Here is a 23,877-nt window from a genome sequence, read left to right as displayed (position 1 = left end):
TTGAACTACCCTATCACCTTGGTCAGAATTGGCACCCAAAAGTTGGGGCCCACATTCTTTGGTAGTCAGGGAGATAGTGTGTGCGCTTTACTGGTTGGATGTCTCCACCTGGCCTGACTCATCCTTGCATTCTGGGCTCTGTTATCTCTCCCTGACCTGACACGTCCTGGTATATGGGCTCTTTTAACAGGGGTTCCTCCGCCATATTTTACCGGTTTCCCAGACCTGTTTCTAAGTGAGTTCCTCTGGAAGGCAGGGTCAATCTAAGTTCACTGCATAAACAACAAAATGGCTGTCCTACCAAGGTGGGGCTGCTCCAGCTAAGTAGGCCCTTACAGTTGCAATCTCTTAATTTTGTATGTGGGGAAACTGAGACCCAGATATGTGTCAAATCACAAGATTTTAGCTGAAATGTGAACTCAGATCTCCATACTCCTGGTTCAGTATGTTTCCCACGGAACTGCATTTCCCGAGTGTGACTGACAGATGCCACAGGATACCAGCAGACATTCCCCTGAAAAAGCTTATATGCTAAGCCTCCGCTGTGCTAAACCAAATTAAATAGTATCCTTGACCTTGAGGCCTCTCAGCCTTCCCTGGGCTCATTTGCCTTCAGGATCTCTGAGAGCTTTAAATAATAGATGGTATCTTCTCAACTTCTTTGACTGTGGGGCCATGTTATTTTTTAATCAAGTATCTTGAGGTAGTCCTATTCTAATGAGCAGACTTTGGGGAAGACTGTTAACCTTGGCTCTCATCACAGTTATTCTGCTTTAGTAGTTGGAAACAATTTGTTATGCCCCTGAAGGTGAGCATAAATTACCAGAACTAAAGGGAAAAGTATCACTAAAACAGCCAGTTCAAGGTTGTGAGAGTATTGCCTCATCATTGTATTCCTCCTTGTCCCTTTATAGACCGCACCTTGGACCCATCCCACCATAGGAAAAGCCATTTTCATGTCCTTCAGCCCGATGGCTACTTTGTAACGAACATTCCCCTGCCACAGACGCTGTGTGAAACACTAAATGAGGATTACCTCGTTTAATCCTGAAAACAACCAAATGAGGTAGACTTTCCGTGTCCCCACTTTTAAGCTTAAACATCCGAGGTTTAAAAGAGGTCAGGTGACATGTCCAAAGTCAGACAGTAAACAACATAACTAAGGGGTTTTTTGGCTTTTGGTTTTTAAAGATTTTTTTTTTTAAGTAATCTCTATACTCAACGTGGGGCTCAAACTCACAACCCTGAGATCAGGAGTTGCGCAGGGCACCAGCTGAGCCAGCCAGGCAGCCCTGGGGCTAGGTTTTCAAACTGACAGCTGCCCAATGCCGGATTCAGTTGTACGACTCAGAGACCCTGTTGTCACTATAGATGACATTTTCCATTCATCAAAGTATTTAATCCTTTTATCACAGAGAAAGAGCTTTTTTTTTTTTTTTAATTTTTAGGAATTGTGAGGTTTAGCAAATCTGAAATGTGTGGGGGCAGGCTAGAAGACTGGAAATTCCAGCAGAAATCAGTGTTGTAGCCTTATATCCACAGGTAGTCTGGAGACAGAAGGAATTCTGCCTTTTCCTCTAAAGCCTTTAGCCGATTAGCTCAGCCCCACCTACATAATGGAGGATAATCGTCTTTACTCAATGCCTACTGACTGAAGTATTAGTCACATCTAAAAAAATACCCTCACAGCCATATCTAGACTAGGAAGTTTGACCAAAAACCTGGCAACCATAGAGGACACATAAAACCAACCATCATCACACTGTGTGATATACAAAAATCATTAAAATGTATGTATCTGCATCCTATAGTCCAATTTCCTGATTTCTACAAACGAGGAAACAACTCAGAGAGGGTAAGCCCCTGGCTATACACATGTGCTCACAGGCCAGAACCCTTCAGGAGTTGCTTGCTACCTTCTAATAAAATTAAGTGGAAAAATTAAATCCTTCTGAAACACCGTTTATTTCTAGATTGAAGACCTGATTAGAAAAACTCAGCAGTCAGTTCATTTTATTACTTCTCTCCCGACTCTTGCCCCCAACGCCCTCAGTGTCAGGACGACCTTCAGAGCAGAGGCAGAGTCTAGAAATAGCTGACACAGTCCTCCCAGAAGGTGGACTTCTTTTATCTCAAGTCCACTCCTGTCCTGCCTACCCCACCCCCTCAACCTCTCTAGTGTCACCTCTCCTCCGTGTCTCAGTATCTCCAACCCGATACCTCTTTTTTTTAACATTTTTATTTAAATTCCAGTTAGTTAACACACAGGGTCATATTAGTTTCAAGTGTGCCATATAGGCTTTGACACTTCCATACATCACCTGGTGCTCACAGAATCACAGAAAGTGCCCTCCTTAACCCCCATCACCTATTTATAACCCTGCACGCACCTCCCCTCTGGTAACCATCAGCTGGTTCTCTATAGTTAAGAGTCTGTTTCTTGGTTTGCCTCTCTCTCTTTTTGCCCTTTGCTCATTTGTTTTGTTTCTTAAATTCCACACATAAGTGAAATCATCTGATATTTGTTTTTCTCCAACTGACTTATTTCACCTAGAATCACACTCTTTAGCCCTATCTTGCAAATGGCAAGATTTCATTCTCTTTTATGGCTGATTAATTCCATTGTATATATGTATGTATATTACATCTTCTTTATCCACTCATCAATCGAGGGACCCTTGGACTGCTTCCATAATTTGGCTATTGTAGATAATGCTGCTGTAAACATCAGGGTAAGTGTATCCCTTTGAATTAGGATTTTTGTATTGATTGGGCAAATACTTGGTAGTGCAATTGCTGGATTGTAAGGTAGCTCTATTTTTAACTTTCTGAGGAATCTCCATACTGTCTTCCAGAGCCGCTATTCCAGTTTGCATTCCTACCAACAGGGCAAGAGGATTTCCCTTTCTCTACATCCTTACCAACACCTGTTGTTTCTTGTGCTGTTGATTTTAGTCATTCAGACAGGTGTGAGTTGATATCTCCTTCTAGTTCTGGTTTGCATTTTCCTGATGATCAGTGATGTTGACCCGATGCCTCCTTTTGCCTCTGGGCTTGCAAGTAAGTTCTTCCCCTCTGAGGCTGCAACACTCTTTTCCCCAGCCTACCCATACACACCCGCTTTGCCTAGATAAAGCCCATGCACGTTTCAAGCCTCAGCTTAGATAACCTTTTCCTCAAGAAGTTCTTCCCCTTTCCATGGGTCTGGCTTACACGCCCTTCTATGTGCCCTAGCACTTGCAGTGCCAGACGAGACCCCTGCCATTTATTACCTGCTTCTTTATCTATACCCCCACCAATGTTTTGTTCCCTGGTCTCCCTGCCATTAGAGTCCGTCACATAAAAAACATCCAATACATATTGATTGGGAGAAGAAAGAAAGAAGGAATGAAGGAAAAAGGAAGGAATTTCTGTGGGATCTTTCTTGCACTATGAGACTTAGACCTGTCACATAGAGACAGTCTGGGATGGAAAACGCCCAGAGAATTTCAGGGTGCAGAGCAACTCTGGCTTTCCAGGTGCTTAGGAGTCATGCTTTGCTGTCTTTGGAACATTGATAACACCAAGGGGTAATCAGTATAAGGCAGCACAAGGCTAATCAGGGTGATAGATGCAGGAAAGGAAAGGGACCAATAAGAGGGATATTTCATGGGTAAATTGTACTGTCTTAGTTGGGATCAGAAGGAAGAGAGTGCAAGATCAGAAAGTCAGAAGAATCTGTTTCCTAGTATAAGACAATATCATCAATTCAATTCCATATTGAATTTGAGGCATTAGAAAAACATCTAACAGTGGAGTTGGAAATACAGAACAAGGAAAGAAAATCCATAGCCCTTCACAAATTTGTCATCTTTATATCAATACTGTTATCAGAGACATGTCAGGACCAGTCAGTAGGCAGAGCAGTAATTGCTCACATGGCAAGCTTTGAGGGTCATTAAAAAGATTCTCCCTTCCCTACCTATCATCATATCATGGGGCCTGGAATTTTGTAATTAAAATAGTATTTTTCAGGAGTGCGTGCCTGACTCAGTGGAACATGGCAACTCTTAATCTCAGAGTCATGAGTTCAAGCCTCATGTTAGGCATAGAGATTACTAAATAAAAAATTTTTAATAGATCACCAAATAAATATTGCATGCATATATTATATCTCTGAAAGGAAAAATAAGAAATGGTGGTAATGGTGGTTACCTGCAGAAAAGGGAGATTGAGCTTCCAGGTCAGAGGTGGGAGGGAGACCTCTCTTTATACCATTTACACTTTTATAGCCACTGAAGCTTTTTATCGTGTACACAGATGTTTAATCTAGAAAAGGAAAATTTATTTTTAAAAGTTGGAATTTGTCAGTGGTATTAACTAAATTATATTATACCCATTAAGTGGGATAATGTACAGTCATTAAAATGAAAAAGGAGCTCTGATCCAAAAGACATGCTGATACAAAATGTGCCTATTGGGGCGCCTGGCTGGCTCAGTGGATGGAGCATGCAGCTCTTGATCTTGGGATCCCAAGTTTGAACCCCATGTTGTGTGTAGACATTACTTAAAAAAATTTTTTTAAAAGAAAGAAAAAGTGTGTCCATGATAATTTGTTAAATGAAAAACAAAATTCAGTGTGTAAACATTAAAAAGTCACCCATTTAAAAATAATTGTATTTATGTATTTGTTAGTATGTGCATAGGGGAAAGCACTGATTACTTCTGTATGACTGAGTCAGAGGAAGCTTGTTTTAAGATACACATTTTGACATTGCTTGAACTTTTGCAAGGAAATATTACTTTATAATAACAGAAAATAAAATAATCTAAAAATAAAAATAAAAATCTAAAAATAATCTAAAACATTTCTATGACCTCACACATGGCTCAAAAGTGGGGGGAGGTTACCGTCTTCAGCAGCTGGGGAAAATTCCAACCCCTCCACGCACAAGGGGAGTTCTCACATAAGCCAGGGAGAAGTGTCGTAAGACAGTTTTGCCTCAAAACAGTGCTTCAAAAATGCTTTATAACTGAATCTATAATTAAACTCAGTAATGATTAGAAATGGGATTATAGAATAGATACAACTCGTCTCTTTCCCCAGTGCATGATAGACTAGGTAGTTATCACTGTGAACTTAAAAAACAGAATTTCTGCCCCTAAGGCCGTTGCAATCAAAAGTAACTTCACATCATGGGCTTTCTTCTCTTTATTTCTCCCCAGTTATCCAATAGCCTTTTCCTTCCCCTTCGTCTTCACAGTTCTCTTTAATTGCCTATTGGAACCACAAGAGGGCAGCAGCCTCTAGGACAAGAAAGGCTCTCAGGCACTGGGACTTCCAAAAAGCGAAGGCATGAGGCTGCTAAAAAATGTCATCAAAACTTTTAGAGATTTCAGCATCTCACTCTGAATATGTGTGTGACCACATTTGCTATTCTATTGTAAATGATATACAATGAATGGAAAAAAGATCCATGCTGGTGAGTGGAGCTAATGTGTTTCCCTCTCTTCCAGATGCTGACCAAGAAGAGGTGAGATAGAAAAGAGATGGTTTAGAACCCAAGACTTCATTCTAATTAAGGATGGAAGGGGAATCTTACCACAATACAACCACTGTCAATGGCACCCCGGTAAGTCACCAGCCTTTGGAACGCCATAGGTTGTGGGAAGTCATCACTATTGCGGCTGTGACTGCTGTGGTAAGCCTGATCACGATTGTGGGCAACGTCTTAGTCATGATCTCCTTCAAAGTCAATAGTCAGCTGAAGACTGTGAACAACTATTACCTGCTCAGCTTAGCCTGTGCAGATCTCATCATTGGGATCTTCTCCATGAACCTCTACACCACCTACATCCTCATGGGACGCTGGGCGCTTGGCAGTCTGGCTTGTGACCTCTGGCTCGCCCTGGACTACGTGGCTAGCAACGCTTCCGTCATGAACCTTCTGGTGATCAGTTTTGACCGTTACTTTTCTATCACCAGACCTCTGACATATCGGGCCAAACGTACCCCAAAAAGGGCTGCCATCATGATTGGCTTGGCCTGGCTGATCTCCTTCATCCTTTGGGCCCCAGCGATCATCTGCTGGCAGTACCTGGTTGGAGAGCGGACGGTACCACCAGATGAGTGCCAGATCCAGTTTCTGTCCGAGCCCACCATCACCTTCGGCACTGCCATTGCTGCCTTCTACATCCCCGTTTCTGTCATGACGATCCTCTACTGCCGAATCTACAGGGAGACAGAGAAACGGACCAAGGACCTGGCTGACCTCCAGGGCTCTGACTCCATGGCGGAAGCAGAGCCAAGAAAGCCGGCTCATAAGTCTCTGCTGACATCCTGCTTTAGCTGCCCTCAACCCACCCTGGCCCAGAGGGAAAGGAACCAAGCCTCCTGGTCATCCTCCCGCAGGAGCACCTCCACACCTGGGAAGCCGTCCCAAACCACGGGCCCAAGCACCGAGTGGGCCCAAGCCGAGCAGCTCACTACCTGTAGCAGCTACCCTTCCTCGGAGGATGAGGACAAGCCTGCCACAGACCCTGTCTTCCAAGTAGTCTACAAGAGTCAGGCCAAGGAAAGCCCGAGGGAAGAATTCAGTGCCGAAGAGACCAAGGAGACGTTTGTGAAAGCTCAAGCTGAAAAAAATGACTATGACACCCAAAAATACTTCTTGTCCCCCGGTGCTGCTCATAGACCCAAGAGTCAGAAATGTGTGGCCTATAAGTTCCGGCTGGTGGTGAAAGCTGATGGGACCCAGGAGACCAACAACGGCTGTCACAAAGTGAAAATCATGCCCTGCTCCTTCCCAGTGTCCAAGGACCCTTCGACGAAAGGCCTGGATCCCAGCCTCAGCCATCAAATGACCAAACGAAAGAGAATGGTCCTCGTCAAGGAGAGGAAAGCAGCCCAGACCTTGAGTGCCATTCTCCTGGCCTTCATCATCACCTGGACCCCTTACAACATCATGGTCCTGGTTTCCACCTTCTGTGACAAGTGTGTCCCGGTCACCCTGTGGCACTTGGGCTACTGGTTGTGCTATGTCAACAGTACCGTCAACCCCATTTGCTATGCCCTCTGCAACAGAACCTTCAGGAAGACCTTTAAGATGCTGCTCCTCTGTCGGTGGAAAAAGAAAAAAGCAGAGGAGAAGTTGTACTGGCAAGGGAATAGCAAGTTCCCCTGAAGAGTTAATGACTCCCCTCAAAAGAGTAACCGCAGCCAATTTCTTCTGAGGATGGGTGAGCTCATTCAGGTGTATTTATTTTCAAAAAAAGACATCTGTCATTTTGGGCACCCAAGGATTTCGTAAAGGCTTGAAATCTGTCACCAAAAGAAAGGAGTCAGAGCTGCCACAAGTACGGCCATATTGAATGATTCTTGCCTATGACCAAGGTCACCTGATGCCACTGGAGTTTGCTGCTGAAGTGAAGAGACAGACGTGTGTCCCTTCACAGGAGGAGGAATGCCGGGTCACAGTGAACAGTGATGTAGGGAACTTTTGCTCCCTGTCCTTTGGGAGCAGCAGGGACTGGGTAGAAATCTTCCCTGTGGTAAAGTGTATTGAGGTTTGGGGCAATATATATGTGTCTATGAAGTTGTCTCCTATCAGTGAGAACTGGGAGACTGTCACCTGTTACCAAGAGTGATGTTCAGTCGGCTTCTAAGACTCTTATTTGTTTATAAACTGATCAGTATTATGCAGCTATTAGGTGTTCTGTGCTGTGGTATGTTTTTCTGTCCCTACATCTGAGTGAGGCTCTACTCTTTCCTTTCACAACCCATGCCAATTCCAGGTACCCACTGAAACCATGCTGGTCCCTATGTTACCACCCTTTCTCTCAGAATTCTGGGTCTGGAAGGATACTGAAACCTGATCCCACCTGGTCCTATAGAGGGGCCTCTACTCTGCTCATTAAGATGGTCCAGTGGGAATTTTACCAGTGGGATTTTTTTTTCATTTTATCTAAACAAATACTGTGTATTCTATTTTGTGCCCATGTGGGTCTAATTATTTATTCTCTGTTCTAAGGAAGACTTCTTCACTGCATAAAGATCTTCTCTGGGCTATTTAATCACAATTTCTTTGTTTTCAGAGGGCTTACTTTCTAATCTCTACCCAAGGCCAACCTGAGTCAAAATGCAGAAAACAAATTTGGTTTTACTCCATTCTTCCGAAATTCTTCCAGAACTCTTTTGCCTGCTCCTATTTCCCTCATCCAGACATAGGTCACAACTAGGCACAATCAGGTCACTGTGCTGTCTCCAGCCAGAAATGCTGTTTGGAGGGACAGCAGGGGAAAGGCTTTCTTTTTTTTTTTCTTTTCTTTTCTTTTTCTTCTTCTTTTTTTAAAAAATAGGTCCTTCGGATCACGGCTCAGAAATGACTTAGTCATTCCTCTCCTAATTCACTGGCAAAGATGAGAAGCTCGGAAAAGCACAGCTGAGGGCCAGTAGAGCTGGCTATAGTCATTAAAAATGAAGGCCTCATCTTGGAAAACAAAATACAGATCACAGTAATATATCAAAATAAAACATATCAATATAACATGCATTAGAGTATCAAAATGATAAAAAAAAAACTCTATTTAAGTGAAATTTCTGTGTATATAAACAAACTGAATCCAAGGTGGGTTTTTTTTTTTTTTTTTAATTCTGAGAATACACCCATATTCAAGAAATAAACTGTAAAAGCACACACAAAGAATAAAAGACCCACAAAGAAAGCAAGCAGTATAGTACATATGAGGGTTTTAAAGACAAGGCCCTCCTGTCAGACAGAACCTTGGCTGATTACATCTGCGATTGCATTTTATCATCTCCAGACTTCAGTTCACTTAATGTAGGCCAGTTGTCTGCAGCCTCGTTTGTGGTGGGGATATGACAGAGTCACTTGAGTGGTCCTGGGAATGACACATGTCCTTGAGCTTCCATCGACCACTGAAGAGGGAGTCCGCCTATTACATCAAGTCCCAAGAAGGCTTGAAGACAGGATAGAACAGGTGTACCCCAGTCTCTCCCCAAGCCTTGTGGGGACTTGATGATGTGGAGCTGGAACATTCTAGAAGCAGTGTAGCTACTGAGCCTTTGTGAAGGGCAGGCTGACACCCGCCAAGAATTTCATAGAGTGTATTACTTAATTGGCTCAGTTGACTGGGAGAGATGCTCTGAGGCCTGGGTGATGCCAACAGGGTGTGACTTCATAGGCAAACCTGCTCTACCAGCTCTAGATAAACAGTTGCTTTTTTTTAGGTTAAGACTTTGATTCCTGACAGAAATGAAAATCCCTCCAAGAGCACTCTGAGCCTACACTGGGCATTCACTGTTCACAGTAGAGAGAGACACAAGCTAATTCAGACAAAAGAATGCAAAACTGGTGGGGAGGGAGGGGGGGCTGCGGGGGCACATTTTTCATACCCCACAATTGCCTAGGACTTAGCCTTCTCTGTTTATCTTTTGTGAAATTAACTGAGAGGACTATACTTCCTTTTTTATCACTGGCTTTGGGAGGCAGCCTGTTTTATGTGTTACCTATGCCCCTTGGTATAGATTAAAAAAAAAAAAAATCTAGGAGAAACTAGACTTCTTTAGAATAGGGCCTGTTGTGGGGTCCTCAGTATGAACAGATCCGACTGTAAACTACGGGGACCTGGCGGGTGGGTGGGTGGATGGGTTGGTGTGGCATGGGCTGACTTCCGATCTTAGGCCTTCTATGCCCCCAGTCTCCCAGGCTCCGTGTATGGTAACCTACATACAGCTTTGACTCATTGCCTACTGGATGCTGCTATGTTGCTAATGTTGTGGTTTGTTTCTCCTTGACTGTGAATTTGACGGCTTGTCAAGTAATCAGTTTTCTGTACAATTTTTGTTAAATATTCCCGGGCTCTGCTGTGCTCCTTTAGGAGAATATCCTTTAAGAGCAATGCTGATATGTTCGCCTCTTTGTAATTGTGAAATCTGTACCTAATCTCTGGATTGGAATATCCAGCTGTCTACTGTAAATACTGGAATTACAACAAAGGATGTGGGACGAGGCTGCTTTTCTGTATCGTAATAGTATTATTCTGGCTATTAAAGAAATTTAACCATACAGTAGTCCAATCCAAAGCATTTAAGTAAGAAAATGCGTGGTGCCTGGCTGGCTCAGTCAGAAGAGCATGCAGCTCTTGATCTTGGAGTCATGGGTTCAAGCCCCACCTTGGGTGTAGAGATTATTAAAAAAATTAAAAAATACACACTCACATATACTCAGACATGCACACACATTCATAAGAAAATGGTCGGGGTCCCTTGCTCAGTTGGAAGAGCATGCAACCCTTGATCCTAGGGTCTTCAGTTGGATGCCCATGTTGGGTGTAGAGATTTCTAAAATAAATAGATAAAAAAGAAGTTGTTTTTGTTTTTTTTGTTTTTTTTTTAAGAAAATGTCTCTTGTTCACTTGATAGAGCCACCTATATGAGAGATCCTACACACAGTTTTGCATATTCTGATCTTTTAAGAAGGGAGGTATTGATACACAGTGTGGATACAGGAGCCTCTCACTACCTGTGTGATTTCTCTTTTTCAGTTACCAATAACCAGATTAAGATGAAATAATGATGAAAAGATTCTTCAACTAAAAGGCTTCCCTCTCCCTCCAGGACTGCTCTGAGCTGGAGCCCCAGTCATTGTTTCCCATTGTAAATGATACTAATCTCCACCTCACCGACACCATTTCATAGGGAAGTCTGAGATTATGCGCCCTCCTGCCCAATAAGGAATCCAGATTAAGAGTGGGAGTGGGAAATAAGTTTAAGTATCAGAAAAGGAGCCAGAAGGAAAACATACACACACACAGAACTTTTTAAAAAAATAATTTTAAACATAAAGAAAAGCTGTAAGAATAGTATAAAAAAACTCCTTATCCTTCATCCACATTTCCCAATTGTTAACATGTTGCCACATTTGTGCTGTGTGTGTGTGTGCGTACACATATATTTTTTCCCTCAGTCCATCCTGTCCATTGACCTCTAAATATTTCAGGGGGTATTTCTTAAGAACAAGAAGCTTATTTTATGTAACCACAATATAAATATTTGAAAAATCAGGAAATGTATCATTGCTACAATATTATTATGTAGTACTTAATTACATAACTGTGATACATTCCATACTCAAATTTTGCCTGTTGTCCAAAATAATGTCCTTTATAAGAATTTCTTTTCCAGTTCAAGATCACACATGACAGTTAGTTCTCATGTCTCTTTAAAATGGTCCTCAGCTTTCTGTTGTCTTTCATGACATGGTCATTTTAAAAAGTATATTCCATCCAATTTCTAAAAAAATAATTTCCATCTGTTTGGGGTTGTCTGGTGTTTCCTTATTAGATTCAGTTTCATTTATTTGCTTGCTTTGGTTTGGGCAAGGACATTACAAATGTGCTCTTGTCTTCTCAGAGCATTACAGCAGGAGGACGTGATGTTTTATCCCATTAGTGGCAACTTTAACGTTCATTATTTGATTACAGTGTTCCCCCACAGAGCTATGCCCAGTTTTCTCCACTATAAATTTCCTATTTCCCCCCTGTAATTAATAATTTTAAGGAAGAGACTTCAATTCTTTTTTTTTTTTTAAGATTTTATTTATTTGACAGAGCGAGATCACAAGTAGGCAGAGAGGCAGGCAGAGAGAGAGAGGAGGAAGCAGGCCTCCCGCCAAGCAGAGAGCCTGATGTGGGACTCGATCCCAGGACCCCGAGGACCATGACCCGAGCCGAAGGCAGAGGCCCAACCCACTGAGCCACCCAGGTGCCCGAGACTTTGATTCTATGTACATTTTCTGTGGTTCATCAAGTTTTCACCCAGTAATTGCAGCATCTATTTATTTATCCTTACTCAAAGAAGTTATTACTATAATAATAGCCAAATGGTTGGCCTTCTACTGTCAGGAAAAATCTTTCTTTCTCCCTTCCTCCCTTCCTCTCTATTTCTCTCTTTTCTTCTTTCCTTTGTTCCTTCCTTATTATCATTACAGACTCCAGAACTCTTCTTCTTCTTTTTTTTTTTTTTTAAAGATTTATTTATTTACCTGAGAGAGAGTGGGGCAGGGGTGGCTGTGGGGAGAGGCAGAGGCAGAGCAAGAGAGAATCTCAAGTCACTCTCCCTGCCGAGTGAGTGCAGAGCCTGACCCAGGGCAGGGCTCAAGCTCAGGACCCTGAGATCATGACCTGAGCTGAAATGAAGAGGTGGATGCTTAACTGACTGAACCTCCCAAGTGCCCCAGACTCCTGAGCTCTTATATTAGTAATTGGTTAAAATCCATTACTACCATTATTTTGATGCTCAAATTGTCACAAAGTTAAGCAGTGAGAGCCCATTCAAGATGAACCCTGTGACCCCTTTGGCATATCCTGAATATTTCTGACAACTCCTTTACTTTTTGGTACAGCAAGATGTTCCAGGCTCATCTTTTCAATCCCTATCCCAGACCAGGAATCAGCCATTTCCCAAGGAGTGCTTGTTTTAGGGGGACCTGGCTGGCTCAGTTGGTAGAGCACGTAACTCTTGATCTCAGGGTCATGAGTTCAAGCCCCACACTGGGTATGGAGCCTACTTAAATTTAAAAAAAGAAAAAAAGGAGTGCTGTTTTATTAAGTAGACAATAGTACCTGACTCAGGTCTGGACTTAAGATATATTCATTGCTATTGAGCTCTTTCAGAACTTAGAAAAATGTACACTTACTAAAAATGAGTTTATATGGACATCTGCGATTCCAATCAGATAGCACAGTATTCCTCCCACTCCATATTTGTATCTCCTGTCTCCAACAGCTGATGAAGTTCTAGAATCTAGGTGAGGTTTGGTGAGGTGAGGTCCAGAGCCAATGACCAACAAAGAATTCTTGAGACATCTTTGGTGTAAAATGGTGGTTTATTAAAGCACGGGGACAGGACCCGTGGGCAAGAAGAGCTGCTGCCCTGATATCCTGAGGAGTGGCTGATTATATACACAGGAGTTGGGTAGGTGAGGACAAAGGGGTTGTTCAGAAGGGCTGTCACGGTAAAGAAGACTGTCAAGATACTGAAGGCCTGGTTATTGTCAAGCCAAAGCTGTTTTTCCCTCTAATGAGGCAATAACATGAAGACAGTTGGGAGTTTCCTGGTGCAATGTCACATTCCTCCTATCCCACATCCTTGTCAATGATCTTTAGGTTTAGAAGAAATTTAACTTTATTTACATTTCCTTCGGCCTCAGCCTCTTTCAGTTTTATGGAGGGGAGGCCGATGTTAGGGCTTTAGGAACTGAGTTGCTTATCTCTGGAAGTTGGGCTAGTGTTGTAAATGTCCTAGTGTTGTAAATCACTAGGACATTTGTAAACCAAGGGAGACTCCCGTCTTGCAGGATTGTGATCTCTGCAAGTTAACTATTCGTTTTTCTTTTTAGAGCAGTAGAAGTGCCTGAGGGATGTCACACATGTCACAGAGGTGGGGGGAGAGGGGGTGTAAGGTGCCAGCTTTGTCCTCAGCCAGGCTTCTGCTCCCTCATCACAGTGAGAATCATCATTTACTCATTTGCCCAATTTGTTCCATCCTTCAATAGCTTCAGAATTGTAGCACCCATATCACTGTGAAAAACCAATCTTTTAGCAAAATTCCAAGATTTGTTTACAGTTCTTCCACCTAAAGGTAAAAGGTAGATAGTAAAGTTACTATGGTTCGATAATTGCTTGTGTTAATCTTTTTTTTCTTTTTTTCATTTGAAATCAGTTGGATTTGATTCTGTTTGTATTCAGCTTAAGAGTTTTACATTCTTATTTATTTTTTTTTGGACAAGTAAAACGTTAACATGGTTGTAAAAATCAATACTATACAAAAAGATGTACTCAGAGAAATGTCACTCCATTCCCTACTCTTTTCATCCCATTCCTACCCCCTCCCATAGGTAACAAGTTCTCTGAATTATTGCTTCACTTTTTTAGATTTTTTTTTAATTTATTAATTTTTTATTTTTTATAAACATATATTTTTAATTGCTTCACTTTTTAAAAAACAAACTCTTTTAGCCATTTCTTCAAGTATTTGCATCCATATTTTAAAATATCATACATATACTTTCATTTTTATATTTTTTGTTTAAGAAAATATCTACTGACTTACTTGCAAATGTTTTATCAGATAAAGGGCTAGTATCCAAAATGTATAAAGAACTTATCAAACTCAACTCCTATAAAAGAAAAAATCCAGTCAAGAAATGCTCAGAAGATACACAAATGGGGAACAGACACATAAAAAAATGCTCAACATCACTTAGCATCAGGGAAATACAAATAAAATACAAATACAAATATAAATCAAAAGCACAATGAGATACCACCTCACACCAGTGAGAATGGCTAAAATCAACAAGTCAGGAAATGACAGATGCTGGTGAGGATGTGGAGAAAGGGGAACCCTTCCATACTGTTGGTGGGAATGCAAGCTGGTACAGCCACTCTGGAAAACAGTATGGAGGTTCCTCAAAAAGTTGAAAATAGAGCTACCCTATGACCCAGCAATTGCACTAGTAGGTATTTTTCCAAAGGAAACAAACATAGTGATTCGAAGGGGCACCTGTACCCCAACGTTTATTGCAGCAATGTCCACAATAGCTAAACTATGGAAAGAGCCCTGATGTCCACAGACAGATGAATGGATAAAAAAGATGTTGTGTACACACACACACACACACACACACACACACACACACACACACAAATATTACTCAGCCATCAAAAATAACGAAATCTTGCCATTTATAACAATCTGGATGGAACTACAGGGTATTATGCTAAAAGAAATAGGTCAGTCAAAAAAAGACAAATACCAGATGATTTCACTCATATGTAGAATATAAGAAACAAAATAGATAAACTTAAGGGAAGGGAAAAAAAATAAAATAAGATGAAAATTGAGAGGAAGGCAAACCATAAAAGATGCTGAATTCTAGGAAGCAAACTGAGGGTTGCTGGAGAGGAAGTAGGTGAGGGGATAGAGTAACTGGATGATGGGTACTAAGGGCACGTGATGTAATGGGCACTGGGTATTATATAAGATTGATGTATCACTAAATTCTACCACTGAAACTAAAAAAAAAAAGAAAAAAAGAAAAAAGAAGAAGAAATAGTGTACCAAACTATACATATGATTATATAAATAAATTTCCCCAGGTTTTTATAATGAAAGAAAAAAAGAAAATATCTGCTGACTTTCTACCTTGAAAAATTAAGATTGGACTCTTCATCCTATTGGCTAATTCCCAAACATCAATTTCTCCAGCATTCTCTTTACAAAGCTGTGCATATACGGGTACAGGGAGGAAGTGATCGCTTTTTGAGTACTCGGTAATAGCAAGGACGTAGATCCTAGAGAAGAATACACATTGTTTGAGTATCTGCAGGCAAAGAGCTGAGACCAAGTAGAACAAGTTCAACAACTCTGGAGACATTAAGCAATCACATGCAAGGACTGACGCCTAAATATTCATACTAAAACAAAAGAGGGTAAATTATCCTCCCAATGAGCTGTATTGTCCCCATCCCCTTTGATGATTTAATGGGGGAGGGGAACAGGAAGGGGTTACAACCTTAAGTTTATTGTGATTAGGCAAAGCAAGCCAAGGCCTACATCTGTTCACTGGGCTTGACCATCACCCAGAATTGTCTACATTAGTGTGCTTTACGGCAATCTATTTCTCCCAAAAGTCCTAATCTTATTTTATATGGCTTTTGAACAAGCCTCTACCACCAGATGTCCCTAGGATGTCCTTCTGCTCCTATTAAGAGCAGTTCTCCAACGTTTTATTCCCAGTCCTTGACAATGATTTTTCTAGAGGGAGTTATCTTGCATAAACGCATCTGCAGTGGTTTCCTAGTAAAGGAATGGGCACACTTACCTTCAACAAAGGGAAACTCATACTCAACCCACTTAATCCTCATATCAGTAGCTGGGAGTTGGTGCTTAATTTTAGCAGTCCTACATATACCCAAAGATAGGTTTGTAGTCCAGCCACTTTCAATCAAAATCCATGAAGCTACTGATCATGATATGCTAACTACAGCCGAGTCCTCCTAGTTGTAGGCTACCATAGACTGCAGTGGAAAACAAACCTAAGAAACATCTTTGGACAGGTCCTTTATACCCAGAAGTAGGACCTAGGCAGGAGAATCTGAAACAAAAAATGATACAAAGTTTTGTTTTATAGTCACTATATTTAATAATATAGTGATGAATAAAATAACACATATTTGCTTGGGAAATAAATAGGCAAATCACAAAAAAATACCAGTAATTCTAAAACCTCTGCTAAATTTCTCAGCATTTATCTGGTAGTCTTCTTTTCTACGTACAGACATACAGGTTTTGAAACTCACGAACTTCCAGAGAGGTTATGCTAGGAGAGCAGAGGCAAACATATATTTAAAAAATACTAGGTGTTGGGTGGCTCAGTCGATTAAGCATCGGACTCTCTGTTTCCATTCAGGTCACGATCTCAAGTTTGTGAGATCGGAGCCCCTCATCAGGCTCTGCACTCAGTGAGGAGTCTACCTCTTCCTCTCCCCTTGCCCCTACTCTCTCTCAAATAAAATAAGTCTTTATATATAATAATATATACATAAATATATGTTTGCCTCTGCTTTCTTGGCCTGAAAAGTACATGAAACTAAAGAAATGAAACTGGATTTTTAAAGCTCCTTTTCTGTGTGCAAGGACCCCCTTGGAGGCTTTAAGCCCTCACATCTTTGAGCCTAGTTAAGGATATACTCTTTGAAACTCCAACTTAAAAATTATTCAAAGGAAAGCTTCCTTTCTAAATTCCTAGCATAACCTCTCTGGAAGACCAGAGGATTTAAGTCTCAGAATAGGACAAAATAAAGACCTTGGGCTACTTATTGCCTATAATCAGGATGAATGCCACTAAGTCAATCCTCACCAATTTCTTTCAAGTGTCCCTGAAAGCACTTGGGGTTTTATCTCTAGAGTGAATAGGTTCTACTCAAAATCAGAAACCTTTGTTTCATTTTTACTCATAATCACTTTTTTTTTTTTTTGGTTACTCTACTTTTCACTGTAGGCACCTTCTCCAAATGCCCCAAACCTTTGTACCCTCTTTCCTTCACCATCTTCTTAGATCCAAGAACCAGGATATAGGCAATTTGATTTCTCCTTTGTTTGATTACCCATCTGTTCAGCAAATAATTACTAACCTACATGGGAACCTTGGGACACAGATGAGACTAAGATACTGTCCCTGCTCCCCAAGAACACAGATTAACAGAATGAGGGACAGAACAACTCTAGTACAGAGAATCAATCGGTCCAGAGATGGCTGAGGGCTCTTCTTCCCAAGCATGAAAGTTTCCCTTCCCCAGGCTTCTTTGTTCTTTTTCTGTTGTGCAAAAGGCGAAACTAGCATCTGAACTGCACAGGGTTGCCCTTTATATGACTTAAAGAAGAAGGTAAGTGAAGAATGACAAGATGAATGTGGATTATATCCCACATTCCCACTTAGAAGCTCACAGGAGGATGGTCCTTCTCGCCTTTTTTTCCAATTTGATTCCCAGTTCGTGGGGTACATGCCAAGATTATATTCCTTCTAGAAAGGAGTCTTTCCTGGCCTAGATAGAGCCTAATCCCCCTATTCCATAATCCAACCCCTACTGAAGGGTAGAGGTCAGGTAGGAATGAATTAGAGTTGTCAGCAGGATCCTACAAGGACAATTTCAAAATCAAATATGTATAATCACATACATATCTACAAACATACAACTTGTAGTGTGGACAAAAAAGTGCCTCAATTTCAAGGTGGGGGCAGTTAATTCAGAATGAGAGAGCTGAGAACCTACAGGGAGCTAAGAGCCCTCTGGGAGACCTTGAAAAGAGCAGGAACCTCCTTCCTTACCTATCCCTTATCAGCTCTGAAAAGATGAAGGGCAAGAGAAGCCATCTTTAACAGACCTCAGCTGGATCGCATCACTTAAAGATTTGTGATAGGGCCAAAGAGGGGTGGGGAGTAAGGCAGAAGAGAAGGTGAGGCTTGTTTTTTTTCCAATTAACATTAGCTCAATATTCTGGGGACTCCAACATTTTTACTAAAGATTCTGGGCTTTGAGGCAATGATTTTCATAGACCACAGTTTGCTCAGAGACTGATTGTCAGTGTAATAAGTCACAGCCAGGTCCCCATGGAACTCCGCACATAGAACTCTCCCTTATGATTTGTCCTGAGAGGTGCAAATGTGTCTGTGGGAAAATAAGGCAAATTCGGGCCTGCAACACCTCCAGGCAGCCTTTGTCTATCTTTCCAGGGGCTCAGACCTTTTCTGGAAGTGCTTTACTACACTGTTCTTTCAGTGCCTTCATAAGCTCACCTCCCTCTCATGTCAGCTCAGGCTGGGAAGCTCCTCACTCATACCCCACTTCTCAGCCTCAGCTCAGCCTCATTAATTCCCATATAGTCTTTCATCTTACCTCACTTTCTCAAGGAAGTGGCCCGACCTTTGCCCTCTACTCTCCCATCTAGGTGCCCATGATATAAGCCTTTATAGCACCTTGGATCTTCCTTGGAGTACTTATCAAGGTTTTCATTACACACCTGGGTCTTGATTGATATCTATTTCTCCCGCTAAACTCTAAGCTCTGAAACCAGAGTTCATGCTATTTTGCTCATGATCATGGCCCTAATAATCCTGATGAAATAGTATAGATGCTTCACATGCATTCTTTACCAAATAAGTATGTGTACACCCTGACATGGGAAACAGTTGCAAGGCTGTTGGATTCCTGGGTTTTGTGGGGAGTTTCTTCTGGCATGACTAGTATCTTTGTGGTTCCTTAGGAGGCGCTTCATTCACCATGGGTCTCTGATCTCTATCTTCATCTAATGATTTGCCCTGGGATCCCAACAATATTTGCTGAAGCTATATGTGGCAGCCACCCCAGAACTACTGTAGAAGATTCCTTCTACCCTTCCTTGAGGATAGGACTGTTATGTGACCAATGTCTTAGAGTCTAAGCACTTAGGATCCAAAGAGGGAATTCAGAGAAATAAAAAGTAATCCAATAAAATGAAGTGCCTGCTTAAGCACAGGCAGGAAAAGGACAGAAGAGAGGCTCTTATCTAAGCCCTGGGGACATCTGGAAGATTTCTGACAAAGGCAATTTCCACACTAAGTCCTGAAGAAGGTATGAGAGAGGTAGACAAAGGAAAGAGACAGAGGTGAGGCAGAGTTGGAATTAATCATTGAAACCCAGACTGGGGGCACCTGGCTGGCTCACCGTCAGTAAAGCATGCAGCTCTCTATCTCAGGGTTGAGTTCAAGCCCTAGGTTGGGCCTGGAGCCTAGTAACAAACAAAAAAACAACAAAAAAAAGAAAGAACGAAGAAAGAAAAAAAGTGAAAAAAAGAAAAGGCCCAGATAGACATGGGAGTGCATAAAAAAAGCATCCAGAGAACTGCAGAAAAACTCAAGATCTATGCTGGGAAGGAATTATAAGAGGTGAGTCTGGAGGTAATGTGGCCAGGGGGTTTACCTGAAGTCATACTCTCAACCGAGCCACCCAGTGCCCAATAATTACAAACTTTTATTGAGGACTTATGCATAGGGTTAATGTGAATATTAAATGAGATAATACATGGGAAAGTGCTACTCATGAAGTAGATATCTCTCCCCACTTTACAGTTGAAGCTTTTGATCTATTTTACACACGATAAATTGAAGTTCAGAAAGGTTAAGTAACTGTTCCAAGGTCATATAATTAGTTAATTAGATCCATTCACTCAAGATAGATGTGGAGGCAACATAGCCAATTTTGTACTGACTGTGGGAAAAGGAGGAACTTTCAGCAAGATGGAGATCATTTTGGTCACTTCTGGAAAAGTATGTAAATTAGGTACTTTTTTTTTTTTTTAAGGAGAGGGAAAGCATGTGCCAGCAGGGACAGGTGATGGTGGGGGGAAGAGGGGCAGAGGGAGGGTGAGATTTTCAAGCAGGCTCCATGCCCAGTGTAAAGTCGGACTCAGGGCTCTGTCTCATGACCCTGAGATCATGACCCAAGCCAAAATCAACCATCAGACACTTAACCAAGGAGCCACTCAGACACCTCAAAAGTGTGTAAATGAGGAAACTTGGGTTCCAGTGACAGAACCTACTAGAATTAGCTTCAGTAGAACACAAACACTACATTTTAAGACAGAACAGTGCTCTATGGAACCCGAGGGCAAGAATGCAGGCATCTCAGCAAAGGGTTTGAACAAAGGTACAGTTCTCAAAATTCATCTTCCATTTCAGCTCCTCTCTGTGTATCTGCTCCTTCCCAGATTTTCTCTTTGGAACTTGTTTCCTCTTTTTTTTGTGGTTTGCATGATAGAATATATAGCCATGAACACCTTGCAAGTTTGTGTGTTGCCATTTCTCCTCTAGTCCCTCAGTTTAAATTTCTAACTTCCAAGGAACAGCTGTCAGCCTAATCTGGGTGAGATGCCCTTCCTGGAAAAATAGCCATGCCCATAAGACCAGGGCCACCTGCCATGAACACAGTTGCTGGGAGAACACTCCTGTGGGGTATACCCACTCCGCAGGGGAGAACCAATCACAAGGAGCAAACTGGATGACAACTGAACAGTTAAGATGCACATTAAAGAAATAGCTTATTGTCAGAGTTTAGTTTTTCCTCTCCCTTCTCCACAGCCCAGTATTATTGATGTCTCATTTCCTTCTCCATAAAATATTGATCATTTTCTTTCCTTTTTTTTTTTTAAGATTTATTTATTATTTTGACAGAGAGAGAGAGTGAGCATGCACAAGCAGGGAGAGAGGCAGAGAGAGAGAAAGAAGGAGGCTCCCCGCTGAGCAGGAAGCTGAAGGAGAGGCTCAGATCCCAGGACCTGGGATCATAAGCTGAGCTGGAGGCAGATGCTTAACTGACTGAGCCACCCAAATGCCCCCTGAAAATATTGATTTTACCGTTCTTCACATTCTGGGAATAACATAATTCACTTTTTGGGAGAGGAGACTAGCAGATATGTGTAGATACAGCTATTCTCAGAGATGACTTTTTGGCCAATTTTTTAAGAACTCCAAGAAAAGTAAACCTCATAGTTACCAGCATTTCACAATTTTGTTTACTATGCCAAGAAATTCTTCACAAATGAATTCCTTCTACTACTATTTAAGTCCATCTCCTTTTTCAGACTTCCATGGAGGGGTATAAAGCTGATCAGAATTGGCTTTAAAGGGATTAACAGGCATTTGAAAACTCCTCAGCATTCTCTTTACCAAACTGCAAAAATTACAGACCCTTCAATCTTCCTTAATTAGATCTAATTAAAATAAGCATGAGGTTAGTAGAACCATTTGGATAGACAAACATGAGTATTACTCACTGGCAGCTTTTTTCTCAAACTTCTCTGAGTGTCCTAGGATAAAACTGGACGCAGGACTTCACCTAGTCAGGACAGATGATAAGTAAGAGGTTAGGGTGCAGACAGTGAGGGAAGGGATTCAAGAGGCCTTCACAGAATCCACTGCAAGAAGAGCAAGAGAGCCTCTATGGACCTGAAAGGTTATCTGGCAGCCACTCTATCCATCACTCTTTGGGGTCACCATGGTCTCTAACAAGAGCATTTGCTATATTCTTTGGGGCTGGTCTCCTTGGGTTTGTAGATTCCACTGTTGATTGTGCTTGCCTGTGGCTCAGGGTTGACATACTGCCTTCTCTGATCCGGTAGCACCCGGGCGCCCCTGGATGATTCCATTTCTTACTCTGCATGCCAAATTTTCACAATTAATTCTAAATATTTTCTAACTTTCTAGAGTTATTTAGAAATATGTCTTAAAATGCTCAGATACAGGGGCGCCTAGGTGACTGGATTAAGTGGCTGACTCTTGATTACAGCTCAGGCCATCATCTCAGGGTCCTAGGATTGAGCCCTATGTTGGGCTCACTCAGCTAAAGGTTGCTTAAGGAGGTTTTCTCCCACTTCCTCTGTCCTCCACAGCTTGCACACACGCTCTATCTTGAATAATAAATCTTCTAAAAAATAAAATAAGCTACTCTAATATATGTAGTAGGAGCTCATTAAAAGTGAGTGGAATAAATTGCTTACCTTCATATATATGGAAAACTTGGTGTCTAAGAAGGTATACATATGAATCTTCAATTTCTAGTTTATTAAATCTTAGTGGAATTAAATGCCCTGTCAAAAGTTTTCTGTTGGAAATGCTATGCACAGCTAGTTTTTTATGGCTCTACCCATTCGTCTTCTTTACTACTTGACTCTCTTAATTTACTCTTCCTTGTTCTTGGACTTGCTTGCCTGGCTGGCTCAATCCCAGAAGACCGTAGCCATTCACTTATTTGTGGAGCATAACAAATAGCATGGAGGACAAGGGGAGATAGAGAGGAGAAGGGAGTTGAGGGAAATTGGAAGGGGAGATGAACCATAAGAGACTATGAACTCTGAAAAACAATCTGAAGGTTTTGAAGGGGGGGGTGGGAGGTTGGAGGAACCAGGTGGTGGGTATTAGAGAGGGTACAGATTGCATGGAGCACTGGGTGTGGTGCAAAAACAATGAATACTGTTACGCTGAAAAGAAATAAAAAATTAAAAAAAAAAAAAGAATGGCGTCAGTTCTGGGGCATCCGGGTGACTCAGTGGGTTAAAGCCTCTGCCTTAGGCTCAGGTCATGATCCCAGGGTCCTGGGATCCCGAGCCCCACATCGGGCTCTCTGCTCAGCAGGGAGCCGCCTTCCTCCTCTCTCTGCCTGCCTCTCGGCCTACTTGTGATCTCTGTGTGTCAAATGAATAAATAAAATCTTAAAAAAAAAAAAAAAAAAAAAAAAAAAAAAAAAGAAAGAATAGCGTCAGTTCCCCTACACTCCCATAATAAAGTCATATTACAAAGGGAAAAGAGATAAGTTAATGTTTGGTGCTACTGGAGGGGGAATTTCTTTTTTTTTTTTTTTTTTCTAAAATAGCTCTTTTAATATTCCATCTTTGTCTCAAGAATATTAAAATTGTTAATAACTTATAGGCAACATCTGAATTTTGCGAAATCCACCTTCAAGTTCTCCGAATTCAAACTTTTACCAACTGAAATATTCGCACATACCTTACAAATTAAAAAATAACGGACTCTAAATGATGACAATAATCACACCTAAATGCTCAAAGAGCACAATACAACTAGCTCTTATCTCAACATATTCCTTGAACTGAGCTAAAGTTCAATTCAAAACTAGTTCAATTCAAACTAGTTCAGTAGTTTCTAATATATTTCCTGAGATTACTACTTAGCATTATTTTTGTTGGGTTTAAATTTTAAGAAGGCACATAAATAATTGTAAACATGCAAAAATAAGGCAATATATAACCTGGACAGGAATAAACAGATGAAAATACTTGGTTTAATTTTTTAAGATATTTAATAAAAAATTCTTTTTAATGTGAGCACTTCCTGACAGTTTAAGCAACTATTTAAATGAAAAATCTCTCCTGTATCATTATTGACATTCCTCATGGGGACCTTGAAACCTTTCTAATACTGAAAAGTGTGTTGAATAGTTGCCTCTTCCCTCCTGCCAGAGGAAACGTAAGAGGAAAAATAAGATACTTTAGTACTCTGGAGAGGCTAGGTAATATCCTGAATCTTTTCAAAATGTTAATCAGACTCAGGGTGAGTCCTGAAGTTTTCGCTCCTAAAAAAGTGCTTAAAAACTTTGGAGCTATGGACCCTTCCAGGAAGCTACTTAGGACTTCCTGGCAAGAATGGGAAACAAAGATTTAGTTTGCACAAAATCACTACTCAGGTTTAAATTAGTAGATGTGAAAAATTTTAAAACACAAGGCTTATATTAAGAAGGAGATATATATATATATGTATA

General features: G+C 41.2%; 1 protein-coding gene and 1 long non-coding RNA gene across 3 annotated transcripts; one reads left to right on the top strand and one right to left on the bottom strand.

The window, feature by feature from the left end:
- The first annotated feature begins 5,508 nt into the window (after nucleotides 1-5,508).
- Nucleotides 5,509-7,336, top strand: CHRM5 (cholinergic receptor muscarinic 5). Its single transcript, XM_004751024.3, has one exon. It carries the CDS (start codon nucleotides 5,565-5,567, stop codon nucleotides 7,161-7,163), a length of 1,599 nt encoding a protein of 532 aa, XP_004751081.1. The 5' UTR covers nucleotides 5,509-5,564; the 3' UTR covers nucleotides 7,164-7,336.
- Nucleotides 7,337-13,111: 5,775 nt separating this feature from the next.
- LOC123388310 lies at nucleotides 13,112-22,382 on the bottom strand. 2 transcript variants are annotated; one of them, XR_006602871.1, is made up of 4 exons: nucleotides 21,377-22,382; nucleotides 15,209-16,160; nucleotides 14,114-14,180; nucleotides 13,112-13,636 (listed from the first exon to the last, which is right to left on the bottom strand). It is a non-coding gene; the product is annotated as an uncharacterized LOC123388310 (long non-coding RNA). The 2 variants fall into 2 exon arrangements; XR_006602870.1 differs by lacking the exon at nucleotides 21,377-22,382 and having other exon boundaries at nucleotides 15,209-16,511.
- Nucleotides 22,383-23,877: the final 1,495 nt, after the last annotated feature.

Source organism: Mustela putorius, unplaced genomic scaffold, assembly GCF_011764305.1.
Source record: "Mustela putorius furo isolate JIRA1106 unplaced genomic scaffold, ASM1176430v1.1 tig00003898_pilon_pilon_pilon, whole genome shotgun sequence".
NCBI lineage: Eukaryota > Metazoa > Chordata > Mammalia > Carnivora > Mustelidae > Mustela > Mustela putorius.
The sequence above is the reverse complement of the archived record's forward strand: the minus strand, read 5'-3'. Positions and strand labels throughout refer to the sequence as shown.

What these genes read in the sequence shown, in the direction of transcription:
- CHRM5 (XM_004751024.3), top strand. Translation starts at nt 5,565, where the DNA reads ATGGAAGGGGAATCTTACCACAATACAACCACTGTCAATGGCACCCCG.